This window comes from Microcaecilia unicolor, chromosome 2 (assembly GCF_901765095.1).
Source record: "Microcaecilia unicolor chromosome 2, aMicUni1.1, whole genome shotgun sequence".
Lineage (NCBI taxonomy): Eukaryota > Metazoa > Chordata > Amphibia > Gymnophiona > Siphonopidae > Microcaecilia > Microcaecilia unicolor.
The window spans coordinates 68603012-68620644 of NC_044032.1; the positions used below are offsets into that span (position 1 = coordinate 68603012).

The following is a 17633-nucleotide window of genomic DNA, read 5'->3' on the forward strand; positions in this document are numbered from 1 at the left end:
TTCATGGCCTCACACTTTTTCCCAACAATATTTTATTTCTTCTGATTTTTTTTTAATCCTTAACCTAGCACAGGTCTGATGAGGAGGAGGATCAGCTCAGCATCTGTCCAATTACCCAACAGCTGCTTGTCAAGAGTGGCTAAAAAAAATGCTGCTTTGAAAACCTTTTGAACACTTATATCTTCTGAGGAATTACATATATATCGTAAGCCACATGAATATAATAATTGTTACTGACAAGTAGTAAAAAGAATTTTAGCAGTAGAGTTCATTTTACTGTTCCTTTCAAGCCTGCTGAAGCTTGTACTTATGCATTAATGTACCTTTAGCTTATGGCCCTTTATACAAAAATTCTGAGTCTGTAGCGTTCTCTTTAATGATCCACATTTTGCTTGATGTTTCTTTTTTAAATGGAACGTTTTAAGTTTGTCAGTACATGAAGAAAATACAGGTATTTGATATATGGAATTACAGAAGAGTTGTGAAGTCTAGCTTTAAGGACATGATCTCAAATGAAAGAGTGCATAGGATGAAGGAAGACAGAACCACCCCAGCAGAAAACCTGACCAAAAGGACGGAATCCGGATTTAGTTCACGCCTTTTTTCAGTTATAGCTGAAGGCAAGTTACATTCAGGTACAATAGGTATTTTTCTGTCCCTGGAGGGAAAAGTGGACTACCTGGCCAAATAGGAGATTCTGGTGTAAACAAAAGGATTTGCATGTTTAACAGCTGCAGGTAAACATATTAGACCCCTATTATTACTATAAGGGATATTTTTCTTTACACTGGCAGATATGAGAAACCTATTATTGCATCTGTTACTTGGACCAGTAGACAACTCTTGGCTTGAGATGGAGTTATTTCCACCTAGAAAATGATAGGAAAATAAGTAAGGTACTCTTCCTCACCAAGTATCAACACTGCTTTAAAGGTTGGCACTGATGGTATATTTGTTTTCTATTTGCTCATTTTTTTTCTCTTTCTTTCAGCTCCAGATCGCGACCATTTTTATTGCTGTTCACAGCTTCCCTTTATGTTTTATGCTGTCTATCATGTGCTCCAGTACAAAATTGGCCAATTTCATGCAAAGCATAAATGATGTGCTTGTGTTAAGTAATATTACAGCATGTGCTTGCTTTATGCCTCGAGCTTGGACTGAACAAAGGCAGGACTTTCAGAAATACTACTGGCTGCATTCAAGCTTCGTGTTTGATCTGCAGAAAGGAACTTTTATTCCAGAAAGGTGCTAAAATCCAAGGCAGTGATTTACCTGGCATGAGGCCTAGCCTCCAGCGGTGGTTCCGATGAGGGATGACTAGCTGCTGGCAGACAGGAGCAGACGTGTACTATGCTGTCTGCTCTCTTAGGGAGTCTTTTACAAAGGTGCGGTAGCTTTTTTAGTGCATGCTAAACACTAGAGATGCCCGTAGGAATATATGGGTGCTTCTAGCGTTTAGTGCACTTATTTTTTTAGCGCACCTTTGTAAAAGGACCCCTCAGTCTGTGGGCAGCACAGAGGTTAGACTTACAAAGCAGTCACAGTGAGATGAGCCAAGGAAACAGAGATGGCAGCAGTGTGTGGTTAATGAGGGGTAGATGCACAAGTTAGCCCAGGGGTGGGTAAACCTTGGTTTTGGGGGCCGCAACCCAGTCAGGTTTTCCCAAATGAATATGCAAGAGATCTATTTGTATGCGCTGTCACAACTGTATGCAAATAGATCTCATGCATATTCATTGAGGAAACCCTGAAAACCCAACTGGATTGTAGCCGTCGACGATCACGGTTGCCCGCTCCTGTGTTAGCTGGTGACAGATGCAGAAACGCATTCAGTGTGAGACAGAAGATGTCACACTGTACATTAAAATAAATGTAAAGCAGATCATTAGCTATTCCACCCTGAGACATTTTTAAGGGAGCACAAAATTAGCACCAGGTCCGAGATAGCATAGGGCAGAAAAGCTAACTGCATCAGTGCCAATCCCTGGTAGTTTAGCAGCCCCCTCCCCAATATTAAAAAAGTCCCTGGTTACTCTGCCATCTTAAGGGAATTTTTCCCTTATTTGATAGGCTAGGCCAGATTTGGGAACCTCTGGGCTAGGCAGAAACTATTTATTTGTTACATTTGTACCCCACATTTTCCCACCTATTTGCAGGCTCAATGTGGCTTACATAGTACCGTAATGGCATTCGCCAATTTGGTTGATAAATATAGGTTGTATTGTGGTCTAATGAGGTAGGTGTGTATCAGGCAACATGAGGGTCGAAGGGAATGTAGATTGTATATTGTCCAGTAAGATCACTGGTTATGCTGTGTTGCTGGGTGTGGGGATTTACGGTGGATCGGTGGGGTAAGCCTTTTTGAAGAGGTTGGTTTTTAGTGATTTCCTGAAGTTTAAATGGTGATGGATTGTTTTCACAGCTTTTGGGAGTCCATTCCATAGTTGTGCACTTATGTAGGAGAAGTAGGATGCGTAAGTTGTTTTGTATTTAAGTCCTTTGCAATTAGGGTAGTGTAGGTTTAGGTTTACTAAATAAATGAACAAATTCCCTTATTTGGCAGATTGACCCTGCTTGGTGCATACCAGGATGCGCTGGACAGGGTCAGGTGCTGCCATTTTTCAAAATGGCAATGCCGGAGGCAGGAGCAAGTGAATATCATTCCTGCCTCTTAAGTGTACTTACAAAGGAGGGGTGTCAGGGGTAGGGGAATTGCCACTGGACACCAGGGATTGTTTTGTTTAAGTTGGGAGAGGGTAGGGCCACTAGATTACCAGGCACTTTAAGTGGCTGATAGAGAAGTCTATGCCAGTGGCTTGGTTTTTCTTTAAATAATGTCATCCTTCCTACTAGCGAGTGAGCCAATCACCGCTCATGCAGTGACAGGAAGGAGGGCATTTTGTAATAAGCTGTGGATTACAGCCAAGTTTTTAATGTGACAGTAATTTGAATGCTCATTGATTACTGTATCCTGCAGGTAATTCTTTTGCAGGAACCTTGCGTTAGAAGCCATATGATCAGCGGCTCTAATGCACGGCTTTCTGTATCAGTCCCAGAGTGTGTGCAAAGGTGTAAATCCCCCCTCCCCCTACTAGTGTGCTTTCTGTTTCAAAATGGAAGATAATGGGCAAGAGGATTAATGCTGTGGGGACCAGCAGCACCCTGCATGCTCTTAATCTCTGCAAACAATGATACAGGTTATGCTCAAAGGAGCTGGGGCAAAAGAAGAGGAGGAAGGGAAGAATTTCCTGCCACTAAACAAACTTAAAAAGTCCAAGGGAGCAGCAACTGGTGTTGGAGAACCAGGATCCCCTTTACCTGGTGTTGAAATTTTGGGACAACTATTCTGACCAGGCATCTGGAAGCCCAACAGGTGTGTGTAAAAGAACTGATGAATGCTTTATAAATTGAGAAGCCATCTGGCTAGTGCAGTGTTCTTCAATGCAAGGCCCAGGGGACAATGGTGGCCCCCATTGTCTTTCTGCTACTCTGCCTCTCTGCCCAGGCTTAGGATAGAAAGGGGAAAGTGGACCGGGGAACAGCTACATGCTTGAAGGACAAAGCATTTCTCAATAGACAAAAAAGAATGCATTTCGAAATGCTCACAACCTTGAAGATACCCCCAATGAAGTCTGAAGTTGTGCTGGTGGGGATGGACATCATTGAAACACACTAGTCAGCAGTGTCGTGGACCTGCATGGAAAGATATTTGATGGCTTTTCTTCAGCTCATTAGACTCCGAAGTAGCTCCATCTTAAAAATTAATGAAGACCACTGGGCTACTGCTTTACAAGTCTTTCTACAATAGTGACGTCTTTAACTCAAACAAGGGTCAAGTTGTGGGTCATAGGATAGCTAGGAGAAAAGTGGGCTAAGCCTTCAGCCAAAATTGAACTGTGATCAGAAAGTGGCATCAGCTGTCCTTTCATTGCCCCTGAAAACTGAAGTGTAGGTGATTCTGCCACAAGAGGTAAGGGCAATGATAGTTCTTGCTATTAACAGGTCAGATGGTTGTGCATTTCCAAACAGTAATTGAAGCTACTTCTCTTCTTCCTATTCCTATATAAAAGAATAGTGATGCTGGTGATTAAAAGAAAGCAAGAACAAAGCAGCAAATTTAAATGCTTTGAACAAATGGAAAGCTGAGTTTAGTCACTGGTAATTAGATCTCAAAATGTTTTGAAATAATTAACATGGGGGACTATTTCTTTTCTGATATGGTAGGGGATAAAAGATTGCTGAAGAAGTAGTCTTCATTGGTTTCCCACTTTTAAGAACATATTATGGATTTAGGAATACTTCTTAAAGTATGTTAAAAAAAATACCTGAAAAAAAGTGATGCAGATGCAACGTTTACAAATTGGGGGGGGGGGGGGGTACTTTCCTTTTAGTCCCTCATTGATGACAACTATGGACAAATTAGTTAATTATCTGATAATTTTCTTTCCTGTAGTCCCAAAAGGATCAATCCAGACAAATGGGTTGTGACCAGCCACCAGCAGGTGGAGACAGAGAACACTGAGTTGTGCCTTATAAGATCCTGTGCATAGCAACCAAGCCAGTATTCAATGATAAAGCAGTGAAAGAGAGTAACTTGAAGAGAAAAAACTCCAGCCTCTTGATTTCTAACCATGAAATATCATGCCTTAGAAATAAAGAACCAGAACAATACAAACACACAAAATATCACAGAACATCAAAAAACCGAAACCATCACCGAAGGACAGGCTCTGGACTGACCCTTTGGGTCTAAAAGAAAGAAAATTATCAGGTACTTAACTAATTTTTCCTTCCATTATGTCCCAAGGATCAGTCCAGACAAATGGGATGTACAAAAGCAATCCTTATGAGGGGAGGGACTGTGATATCCATGCAGCGACAACTGTGGCCCTAAAAGAAGTATCTACTTGAGCAGACACAACCAGATGGTAATGCTTAACAAACAAACGAGAAGAAGACCACATCACTGACCTAGAGATCTCTGCCAATGAAATTGCACTAGACTCTGCCACAGACGTCGCCTGTGCAAATGCATGTTGGACAGGGCTCCCTATTCCTCCCCAATGTCCCACAAAACCTAACGTCAGCTCTGAGCTGGCTTAGGGTTTGCTGCGGGAGCAGCGCCAATGTTTAGCGAGCTGCCTGCTGAGCACTGGGGAGGAATAGGTAATGACCTGTTTAGAATGCATTTGCATGCTCACTGCATTCAAAGATGGTGAGCGTGTTGTTAGATTCGCCTGCTCTGATCATTTGGTGGGAGCAAACGCAGGCGCTAGTATGGCGCTATTGGCCTCTAGCACCCATGTTTGCTTCTGATCATCAGGGCAATGGTCCTGGAGGCACCCCAACCAGTCAGGTTTTCAGGATATCCACAATGAATATTCATGAGAGAGATTTGCATGCAGTGGAGGTACCACTGGCCTAGGCAATTTTACTTGGTTTGTAGGGATAGGCTAAGAGTGATTTGTTTCCCATCTCTTCAATATATTTATTAACTCTCACAATGGGAAAGGGAATTCAGAAAAAGTCTGGTTTAGAGCTTCGTCAAAGTATGTGGACTTTTGCATTTCTTAGCACAGTAAAGCAGATAACTTAGGATAAATATATGTGAGTGTGATATTAAGATTTGCCTTTTCAACCCTTACTAGACCAAAGTACATAGTAACAAAGTAGAAGACAGCAGATAAAGACCTGAACGGTCCATCTAGTCTGCCCAGTCAATTCATGATTAAACCAACAGGACCAGAATAGAAGAGAGCTGGGGACCAGTGCCTTCTGTGTGAAACTCCGCCCTCTCCCCTTTGTGGTGATGATGATATCAGTGTGTTCATTCCCACCCAGGTGTGGAAGAAGTGGAGTATTTTCTTCTTTGTTCCTTTAATTTGCGGATTAAACAGAAACCTCCGAGTCCAGACCCGGATCTCATTTTCTGCCCTTCTCCCAGCACCTCCATGCTGAAGAGCCCTAACCTCTTTAGCCTTTCCTCATATGGGAGGAGTTCCATCCCTTTTATAATTTTGGTCGCTCTTCTTTGAACTTTTCTAATTCTGCTATATCTTTTTTGAGATACAGTGACCAGAATTGAACATAATACTCATGGTGAGGTCAACCATGGAGCGATACAGAGGCATTACAATAGCTTTAGTCTTATTCTGCATCCGTTTTCTAATTCCAAGCATCCTGATTGTTCTTTTTGGCTGCCAGAGAAAGAGTGTAGATAATAAACACAGTTATGCGAGTGTAGATAATAAACACAGTTATGCACCCTGGAGTAGTCAAAGGGCAAAGGCCATAAATCGTGAGGCCCAGGAACTTATGATCTGATAAAATATCCTTACGGCCAAACAGGCCTGGGAAAGGAGGAAACAAACAAACATGGGAATGTGATTTAGCAGAGGGAATATTTCTGAGAGTATAGATGATACAATCAATGGTACTAAGCCATGCAGACTACTGCAATGGAATTTATGCGGGATACAAAGAAGAAATCATAAAGAAACTTCAGACCACTCAAAACACGGCAGCCAGGCTTATATTTGGAAAAACGCGATTCGAAAGAGCTAAACCCCTCGAGAAAAACTGCACTGGCTCCCAATCAAACAACGTATTCCTTTCAAAATCTGCACCCTGGTTCATAAAACTATCTATGGCGAAGCCCCAGGATACAGGACAGACCTCATAGACCTACCAACCAGAAATACAACCGGATCAACACGAACATACCTAAATCTCCACTACCCAAGCTGCAAAGGACTCAAATACAAATCAACTTATGCATCCAGCTTTTCCTACATAAGCACACAACTGTGGAATGCACTACCAAAAGCCGTGAAAACAACGTACGGCCACCTAAACTTCCGGAAATTACTAAAAACCAACCTGTTCAAAAAGGCATACCCTACCGACCCAACCTAAATGCCTGAACCCTGCAACACAACGAAACCAAAGCTCGTAATGGACATAACATAACTCTTCCTCTCTACGATTCCCTAATGTGTCTGTAACACATGAACCTTACCCTACCACAACATCACTTTGTATTTGTTCTCTACTGGAGTAGGTGAACGCCTTTATGGTACTATGTAAGTCACATTGAGCCTGCAAATAGGTGGGAAAATGTGGGATACAAATGTAACAAATAAATAAATGTGATATAAAAATACTTGATACTGGTCTCTTTGCCATTTCTGGGACATAGACCGTAGAAGTCCACTTGGCATTGTTCTTTTGTTCCAACTACTGGAGTTGTTGTCGAAATCATCTACAGCCCAAATCATCTACAGCCCATCCTAATCTGTCTTGCCATATATGGGACACAGACTGTATAAGTCTGCCCAAAGGGCAATATGTTCTTTCGAAGGAAGGGAATAAGTGTTGTCAGAACACGATCTCCACTGTTTATTTTGTAAGTATTAAGACCATAAGAATAACCATACTGGGTTACACTAATGGTCCATCTAGCATAATATCCTGTTTCCAACAGTGGCCAATCCAAGTCACAAGTACCTGGCAGAAACCCATTTAGCAGCAACATTCTATGCTACCAATCCCGGGGCAAGCAGTGGCTTCCCCCATGTCCATCTCAATAACAGACTATGGACGTTTCCTCCAGGAACTTGTCCAAACCTTTCTTAAACCTAGATATGCTGACTGCTGTTACCACATCCTCCTATCTGTTTTAAAGTATTTCCATTCGATTTACTTCTACTCGTTCTACACCACTCAGGATTTTATAGACCTCAATCATATCCCCCCTCAGTCGTTTCTTTTCCATGCTGAAGAGCCCTAACCTCTTTAGCCTTTCCTCATATGGGAGGAGTTCCATCCCTTTTATAATTTTGGTCGCTCTTCTTTGAACTTTTCTAATTCTGCTATATCTTTTTTGAGATACAGTGACCAGAATTGAACATAATACTCATGGTGAGGTCAACCATGGAGCGATACAGAGGCATTACAATATCCTTAGTCTTATTCTGCATCCGTTTTCTAATTCCAAGCATCCTGATTGCTCTTTTTGGCTGCCACTGCACACTGGGACATAGACCTTAGAAGTCCGCCTTTCAGTGTCCTTATGTTCCAACTACTGGAGTTGTTTTTGAAGTGGATAGGGAAAACTGAACACCATCCTATCTGGCTACTCTGCCTGCTACATAGCCCATGGTGAGCACGGTCTCCCTTTATCTACAGTACTACACTCTTACTTGTCTTAGTTCAGGCAGCCCAAATCTGCTCTTCAGTAGATTTAAAGGACAGCAGCTATAAGAAGAGGATAAATTGGGTTAGCATGGAATTATTTTTGACAAGAGGGGGAAAACATAAAGAAGGTATGATAATACATTTAAATATCATGATTTTAGTGGCACACTAGTGGCTATAATACTGAACCCATTATCTTGTCAGCAAGGAACATGCATATTTTAGGCCATCAAATATAGATGAAAGTCTGAAGATTTTGCTATCATACAAAATCAACTCATTTTGTTCGGTTATACACTGGAAGGCAAGACAAAGTGGAAAAAGCAAAGCAAAATAAACAAACAGAGAAAAATATTTAAGGGCACTAGAATAATTAAGGAATGCTAACATTCAGAACACTGCCTGTTATTCAGCAATGCTCTGTTCCAAGTAAATGAGTTTTTACACTGTGTATATACTGGATCAAACAAGAACATTGGGTAATTAAAAACAAGATAAAGGGTATGGGATGACTTTCCTATGAGGAAAGGCTAAAGTGGCTAGGGCTCTTCAGCTTGGAGAAGAGACAGCTGAGGGGAGATATGATAGAGTTCTATAAAAGACTGAGTGCAATGGAACGGGCAGACATGAATCACTTTACTCTTTTCAAAAATATAGGACTAGTGGGACACAATGAAGTTACTAAGTAGTAAACTTAGAACAAATCTGAGAAACTATTTCTTCACTCAATGTGTAATTATCGCCAGAGAATATGGTAAAAGCAGTTAGCTTAGCAGGGTTTTAAAAAGTTTTGGATCATTTCCTAAAAGAAAAATCCATAAGCCACACCCCCAGCTTTTTGTTCACCGCAAGATGAGTCATGGAATCTACATACGAATGAGATGCATTAGTATATATCCCACAGTGACTTCACTAACACTGTAATACAGTACTATAATTTGTGTTAGTGCTCTTTTACAGGTGTTATGGAGCAAATAACGCACATTATAGCTGTAATGCAGCTTCATAACCACCCCCCCCCTAAATCTATACTGAAGCAATGAGAGTTAAGTACCTAACATCACAAAGAGTCACAGTGGGATTTGAACCAGGCGTCCCCTCGCTGCTCGAACCCTTAGGTGAAGAAAACACAGAAGGGAATTCAGGTAACATGGGCAGATAGTCAGGGGATGGAAGGAAGGATGGATGGGGTATAGAGGGGGATTTGTGAAACAGAGGAAAGAGGGGAAGAGAAAAAAAGGGAATGGAAGAGAGGGAGGTCTGGGCTGTTCAAAACAGTCAGGCCAAAGTGGCAGAGGGAGAGGATGTGGCCCAACACAACCACTCTAGTCTGTCCTCCTGCCACTGATCAGTGTGTGATAGAGGAGGGATTTTAACTTCCATCCTCAGCAAGCTGCTGACTGCCTGATCCACCAAATGTCCCACAGCAATTTCGCAAGAATGGGTGGATTTTGTGGCTATTCCAGTGGCGTTCCTAGGGGGGAGGGGGGGTGGGTGCGGTCCGCCCCGGGTGCCACGCGCCTGTCAGCGCCGCTCGTTCCGTGCTCCCTCTGCCCCGTGTGTCAGCCGCCCTAGGAACGCCACTGGGCTATTCTCATAGCTGGGGAATATTGGGGATACCGTCTTTAGTGTTCTAATACCAAACAAGATAAGCAAGCTTTTTTTTTTCTCTTCCTTTGCCTCTTTCCCTTTGCTGGCTTGGTGTTACTATCTACATGTGTTTCTCCAATTACTACTATAACTGTTTTAACATAAGAATACCAATACTGGGTCATAAGTACATAAGTGGAGGAGTGGCCTAGTGGTTAGAGTGGTGGACTTTGGTCCTGGGGAACTGGGTTGATTCTCACTGCAGGCACAGGCAGCTCCTTGTGACTCTGGGCAAGTCACTTAACTCTCCATTGCCCCAGGTACAAATAAGTACTTAAGCCGCATTGAGCCTGCCATGAGTGGGCAAGCGTGGGGTACAAAAAAAAAAAGTAATGCCACACTGGGAAAAGACCAAGGGTCCATTGAGCCCAGCATCCTGTCCACGACAGCAGCCAATCCAGGCCAAGGGCACCTGGCAAGCTTCCCAAACGTACAAACATTCTATACATGTTATTCCTGGAATTGTGGATTTTTCCCAAGTCCATTTAGTAGTGGTTTATGGACTTGTCCTTTAGGAAACCGTCTAACCCCTTTTTAAACTCTGCCAAGCTAACCGTTCTCCGGCAACGAATTCCAGAGTTTAATTATGCATTGGGTGAGGAAAACTTTTCTCTGATTTGTTTTAAATTTACTACACTGTAGTTTCACCGCATGTCCCCTAGTCCTAGTATTTTTGGAAAGCGTGAACAGATGCTTCACATCCACCTGTTCCACTCCACTCATTATTTTATATGCCTCTATCATGTCTCTCCTCAGCCGTCTCTTCTCCAAGCTGAAAAGCCCTAGCCTCCTTAGCCTTTCTTCATAGGGAAGTCGTCCCATCCCCACTATCATTTTAGTTGCCCTTTGCTGCACCTTTTCCAATTCTACTATATCTTTCTTGAGATGCGGCGACCAGAATTGAACACAATACTCAAGGTGCGGTCGCACCATGGAGCGATACAATGGCACTAATAACATCCTCACACCTGTTTTCCATGCCTTTCCTAATAATACCCAACATTCTATTCGCTTTCCTAGCCGCAGCAGCACACTGAGCAGGTTTCAGTGTATTATCGACGACAACACCCAGATCCCTTTCTTGGTCCGTAACTCCTAACGTGGAACCTTGCATGACGTAGCTATAATTCAGGTTCTTTTTCCCCACATGCATCACCTTGCACTTGCTCACATTAAACATCATCTGCCATTTAGCCGCCCAGTCTCCCAGTCTCGTAAGGTCCTTCTGTAAGTTTTCACAATCCTGTCACAAGTTAATGACTTTGTATAACTTTGTGTCCTCAGCAAATTTAATTACTTCGATAGTTACTCCCATATCTAAATCATTTATAAACATATTAAGAAGCAGCGGTCCTAGCACAGACCCCTGAGGAACCCCACTAGCTACCCTTCTCCACTGTGAATACTGCCCATTTAACCAATGGTCCACCTAGCCCAGTATCTTGCTTCCAACAATGGCCAAGAAACTCAAATAGTAGCAACATTCAAAGCTACCAATCCTAGGACAAGCAGTGGTCAAGCAACTTTTTTTTTCTGGAAAAAAAAAATACATGCAAACAAAAGAACTGAACTAAGGAATCCAAAGTAATATATCAAACCCATGGAGGAACATAGAGCAGACCAAATCTAAGGAGAAAAGAACATTTATTCTAGAACACAGAACATAAACATGTGTGCAAGAGAAGAGGAAAATGTGGAGCAAAAAAAAAAAAAAAGGAACTAGAGGTTAAGGGCCAGAACACAGAATGAAAGATGGGGGGAAATACGTAGAAAGGTACTATTTGATCATTGCTGTTGCTCCCAGCTCAACCTGCTTGAAGAATATTAATAACAAATTTGGCCAGTCATTGAATTGAGTTGGACACCATTGATCTAAACTGTACTGCTGACAGTATTCCTGGTTCTCAAGGTTACGTAATCAGAAGCAGCTCCTAGCACTTGCTTACCCTTCAATAAGGCCTGATAGAACTTTGGCTCAAGAGCACCCACAGCCATAAACTTTCCATCCGATGTCTTGTAGGTATCATAAAATGGTGCTCCACTATCCAAAAGATTTTCTCCTCTAGGCCTGTTCCAAAGGCCTATTGCTTGTGCCTTCCACAAGAAAGAGCCCACATAAGCTGCACCTTCAACCTTGAAAAGAAAAAGGCAAACGACCAGATTATAAAGAGCCGCAGCCTCACACATTCTTGATTTTGACTAGGTTGACTTGTGAAAGCTTCATAAAAATATACTTAATAGGATAACTGGAGCTGACTGTTCTTTGCTCCTTAAATGTCCATGCCACAAACAATTATGGGCCAACCTGAGTTGGCTTTCGTGCAATCTTTAATCCCTCTAGTTATGTTAACAAATCAATGCTTTCACACTTGTTATTCACAATTAAAATGACAGTACTCATGAAGACAATTTTTAAATATGATCGTCAGTGCACTTTCTTGATTTGTCTCGCTTGTAGTCATGTTTCTTCTTCTTCACCATGGAACTGGAATCCCACCTTGTTAAAAAGAAAGGGGGAGAAGGAAGGACAAGGCATACTGCAAATGCAGCAGGTTGATCCAGAGAAAGAAGCCCAGTAACTTCAGACTTGATTTACAAAGAAAGGAAACAGCATTGTACCTAGGTGTGTTACGCTTGGTCAGAATGACTAAATGTCTATGTCTGCAAGTGGATGCATTTGTGACTAACTGGGGTATTTATTAGTGAATGGACTAGATGTGCAATTGGGGTATGTGTTTGCAGATGAGTGATTGATTTGGTGGACGGGGTACGAGTGGGCAAGATACATAGGTGGCTGAATTGAGTATGTGAATGAATTTGGGGGATATAAATTGATCTGAATGTGAGTGAATGGAAAGTGTCTCTGCAAGTGAGTAGGAGGTACATAGTCCACTCAGCAGTGATTTCTTTGTCTCCGAAAGCCTATATCTTCTTGACATTAAGCAAAAATACTTACCTGTAGCTGGTGTTTTCCGAGGACAGCAGGCCAATTAATCTCACATTTGGGTGACGTCATCCAATGGAGCCCGGTGCGGACACTGACTAGCTAGTAAGGTAGAAAGTTCTAGCAACATCCCACCGCATATGCGCTGGTGCCTTCCTGCTCGATGCGTGAGCGTGGGTCCTCCAGTCAGGTGAAAAAGCATAACTACAGGCAAATTCTATGGGAGGAGGAAGGGTATGCGAGAATAATTGGCATGGTGTCCTTGGAGAACACGAGCTACAGTTAAGTATCTTTGCTTTCTCCGAGGACAAGCAGGCCTTCATATTCTCACATCTGGGAATCCCTAGCTACCAGGCTCACTGAAAACAAGAAAGCCAGGACAATTGAGTCTCAAAACATTGAGACTAAAAGTTCCATCAACCTTAAACTATATACATACTAGCTGTGTAGGAGCAACCTGGAACAGAAAAAAACAGGGCTTAGGAAGGTGGAGTTAGATTCAAGACACTGAACAAATTTGGCAGAACTCCCTGTCTGAACCGACTGTTACATCAGATGTCCTGATCCAAATAGTAGTGGGAAGTAAATGTGTGGACTGAAGACCAAGTTGCAGCCTTACAAATCTCCTCTATGAAGGCTGATCTCAATGGGCTACTGACACAGCCATGGCTCTGACATCATAAGCCGTGACATGACCCTCAAGAGTCAGCCCAGCCTGGACATAAGCAAAGGAGATTCGATCTGCTAGCCAATTTGAAAGTGTGCATTTACCGATGGCCACTTGCAACCTGTTGGGGTCAAAAGAAACGAAAAGCTGGGTGGACTGTCTATGGGCTTCAGTCCGCTCCAGATAGAAGGCTAAGGCTCGCTTGCAGTCTAAAGTATGCAATGGGATTGGAGATTGGGATGCAGAAGGGAACCCTCGTTCTTCATGATGAGGGTCGGAAAACAGTTCAATCTCCACAGATCTTCGGAGGACAATTCCAGAAGAAGAAAGAATCAGATCTGCTGCGGCCAGTAAGGAGCGATCAGAATCATGGTGCCCTGATCTTGCCTGAGTTTCAGCAAAGTCTTCTCTATGAGAGTTATGGGAAGATACGGATAAAGAAGACCCTTCCCCCAGTGTAGGAGAAAGACACTATTCTATCTTGTGACCCAAGCCTGGAGCAGAACCGAGGGACCTTGAAGTTGAGATGAATGGTGAAAAGATCCACAGAGGGGTTGCCCCCACTTTTGGAAGATCTTCCAGGCTATGCCCATGTTTACAGACCACTTGTACGGTTGCAGTATCCAGCTCAATCTCTCTGCCACACAGTTGTTCTTGCCGGATAGAAAAGTGGCATGGAGTAGGGCCCACTGCCACATGTCGCTTAATGCTCATCCTGCTCACTATTGGAAATTATTTTTGATACATGGTTTTGAAATTGGTAATATGACCACTGTGTTTTTCTTTTTTTTGCAGCGCTGGATTTTTCTGTCTCCCCCTGAAGTAACAGAGTGACCCCGAAATGGTGGACAGTGTCGGGATGATTAGGATGCTGCACTAAAGCTAAGTAGTTGAATTGAACATAAAGTGGAGTTTGTTTTTCACAATAACAAAATCTAGATATAAAATTTGAATAAAAACCATGCCAACTCTCGATTGGGAAAGAGGTTTTTTTTTTAATGCCGATGACTGATGTAGCAGGTTCATTTAACAAAATGTTGAAGTAAAATGTCCTGCATTTTCTGAGGCTTTTTCCTCTTCCTTTTTTTTTTTAGTTGATTGAATGTAGTTTTACAAATAATTGTAGATGAACATGATACTAGTGAAGTGTTTTTCTGTGATTCTATTTGTACCCTTGCCATAAGATATTTGTGACAAAACAGTAGGTTTTAAGCCTGTGAACTGTATTAACTATTTCATGACATCTATTTCTCCTAATTGGCATTTGTGTTTTAAAGCTGTTGCAGAAATAGACTTTTTCTTTTACAGATAAAGCTTTGTGAAAGGCAATCTGCAGTACTACTGGCCAGATACTTTCAAAACTGGTGCCCTGGGCTCTGATTGGCCTTGGAGTTCAAATCTAGTCACTGGATTTTCTGTAGTCTCAGCTAGGGAGGAGAAACATCTCTGTCCTGAGACCCTGTTCAGGACTTGTGAGCAATTCATTTCCTGAAACTCCACAGGTGCTACCCAGGTGGTAACAAAGTGTTTAGATAGATTTGAGATTGATCCTTATTCAGTTACTTGTTATTGATTGTTGCTTTTCCATCTGTTTTACATTGTTCACTGTTCAAATTTTGCATGATAATAAATCAATTCATTTATTAGCTCCGTTTGTTCTGGGCTGCCTCAGAATCCTGGTGTTTTGTGTTTGTGGGTGCTTTCTAGGAATTGTGGGATCACTGGGAGTGCAGCCCCACTGTCCTAGAAATCACCGGGGAATAACTTGCGAGTGGGAGACTCGCCCAGAGACAAGTAACGTCCAATTGGTGGGAGGAGGGTGCTAGTGTAGAACAGAAGCAGCAGGTGCAGGCGGACCTGAGCAGTGTTGAGAGCAGACCCCTCTAAGTGGCCGCAGGGTTAGCCCCAGGTGGGTGCTAGGTGTTTTATGACAGACCTTTAGTCCTTTCTAGTGGCAGCATGGTGGGATTGTCAAGCTAATCGCGTGGAGTGAGGGTCACCATCCACTGTGTGGTTCAGAGGTGTTTTTTTGTTTTTTTAAATCTGTAACTTCTGGACACAGAGCACACTGAATGAGTGCAGAAGTAACAGGGTCCCTTCCCCATTCATTTTTTTGGTAGTGATAGGAGATTAGTAATGTGCTTGTTATCAGTGAGGGCGTACACAACACGTCAAAGCAGATTGCCTAGATAATCCCAAGCCTGCACTATAAAGCATTTCAGTTCCTGCACCAAAGCTAACTGCTTTCGTGGGTGGCTCCATCCACGAAGGAGGCCCACGCAGTTTCTGCAGCACATATCATTCATCAAGCAAGGGAGCAGATGGGTTTCCACAACACTACAGCACCCCAGTAGCTGTGAATCAGACCCAGGTGGCTGGGCTCGTGGACACTGGCTCTAGTATGACTTTATTGTGACCAGAGCTAGTGCCAAAAGATGCTATTCTTCTAGGGCGCACTGCGGAGGCAGTGTTAGCCAATGGATCCAGTGAGACTATACCCATTGCTCGAGTATTCCTGGATTGGGGTACCAAGCCTGGATACACAGAAATAGGAATAATGAAAAACATACCAGTAGCAATACTGTGTGGAACCAACATGGGTCCAATGACCATTACCCTTGATAGCAGAGTTAGCATTTTCGCTATGGTGACCAGTAGTCAGGCTCGGACGGCCCGACAAGCGGACGCAGTAGAGACCACCTCTCCAGTTCCAGATCCTGAGCCAGTCTAGGCGGAACCAGTTGACCAAGCAACAGGAGCAGCTGTTCCAGTGCTTCCAGTAGCAGCAGTTCCAGAGGTGACCGAGGCAGTGAGTATGGGACAGCCTGACTTATCTGACACACCTACTGATCAGACTGTTGACTCTGATTTGTCAGAGTCATCGGCAGATACCCTTCCAGATATGGATACAGCGAATGCTACATACCTGTAGAAGGTATTCTCCGAGGACAGCAGGCTGATTGTTCTCACTGATGGGTGACGTCCTCGGCAGCCCCTCCAATCGGAATCTTCCTAGCAAAGACCTTTGCTAGCTCTCGCGCGCATGCGCGGCCGTCTTCCCGCCCGAAACCGGCTCGAGCCGGCCAGTCCAGTATGTAGCAAGACAATACATTTCAAGGGAAGACACAACTCCAAAGGGGAGGCGGGCGGGTTTGTGAGAACAATCAGCCTGCTGTCCTCGGAGAATACCTTCTACAGGTATGTAGCATTCGCTTTCTCCGAGGACAAGCAGGCTGCTTGTTCTCACTGATGGGGTATCCCTAGCCCCCAGGCTCACTCAAAACAACAACCATGGTCAATTGGGCCTCGCAACGGCGAGGACATAACTGAGATTGACCTAAAAAATTTACCAACTAACTGAGAGTGCAGCCTGGAACAGAACAAACAGGGCCCTCGGGGGGGTGGAGTTGGATCCTAAAGCCCAAACAGGTTCTGAAGAACTGACTGCCCGAACCGACTGTCGCGTCGGGTATCCTGCTGCAGGCAGTAATGAGATGTGAATGTGTGGACAGATGACCACGTCGCAGCTTTGCAAATTTCTTCAATGGAGGCTGACTTCAAGTGGGCTACCGACGCAGCCATGGCTCTGACATTATGAGCCGTGACATGACCCTCAAGAGCCAGCCCCGCCTGGGCGTAAGTGAAGGAAATGCAATCTGCTAGCCAATTGGATATGGTGCGTTTCCCTACAGCCACTCCCCTCCTATTGGGATCAAAAGAAACAAACAATTGGGCGGACTGTCTGTGGGGCTGTGTCCGCTCCAGGTAGAAGGCCAATGCTCTCTTGCAGTCCAATGTGTGCAGCTGACGTTCAGCAGGGCAGGAATGAGGACGGGGAAAGAATGTTGGCAAGACAATTGACTGGTTCAGATGGAACTCCGACACGACCTTTGGCAAGAACTTAGGGTGAGTGCGGAGGACTACTCTGTTATGATGAAATTTGGTGTAAGGGGCCTGGGCTACCAGGGCCTGAAGCTCACTGACTCTACGAGCTGAAGTAACTGCCACCAAGAAAATGACCTTCCAGGTCAAGTACTTCAGATGGCAGGAATTCAGTGGCTCAAAAGGAGGTTTCATCAGCTGGGTGAGAACGACATTGAGATCCCATGACACTGTAGGAGGCTTGACAGGGGGCTTTGACAAAAGCAAACCTCTCATGAAGCGAACAACTAAAGG

At 43.5% G+C, this 17633-nt stretch overlaps 1 protein-coding gene across 3 annotated transcripts in view; it reads right to left on the reverse strand.

Annotated features, from left to right (window-relative positions):
• AMACR (alpha-methylacyl-CoA racemase) overlaps positions 1–17633 on the reverse strand; it is a 75371-nt gene that overhangs the window by 10622 nt on the left and 47116 nt on the right. For all 3 annotated transcript variants that reach the window (XM_030193013.1, XM_030193014.1, XM_030193012.1), the window contains exon 5: positions 11793–11979. In XM_030193013.1, coding sequence (XP_030048873.1) covers positions 11793–11979 — 187 coding nt within the window. The remainder of the gene's footprint in view (positions 1–11792; positions 11980–17633) is intronic.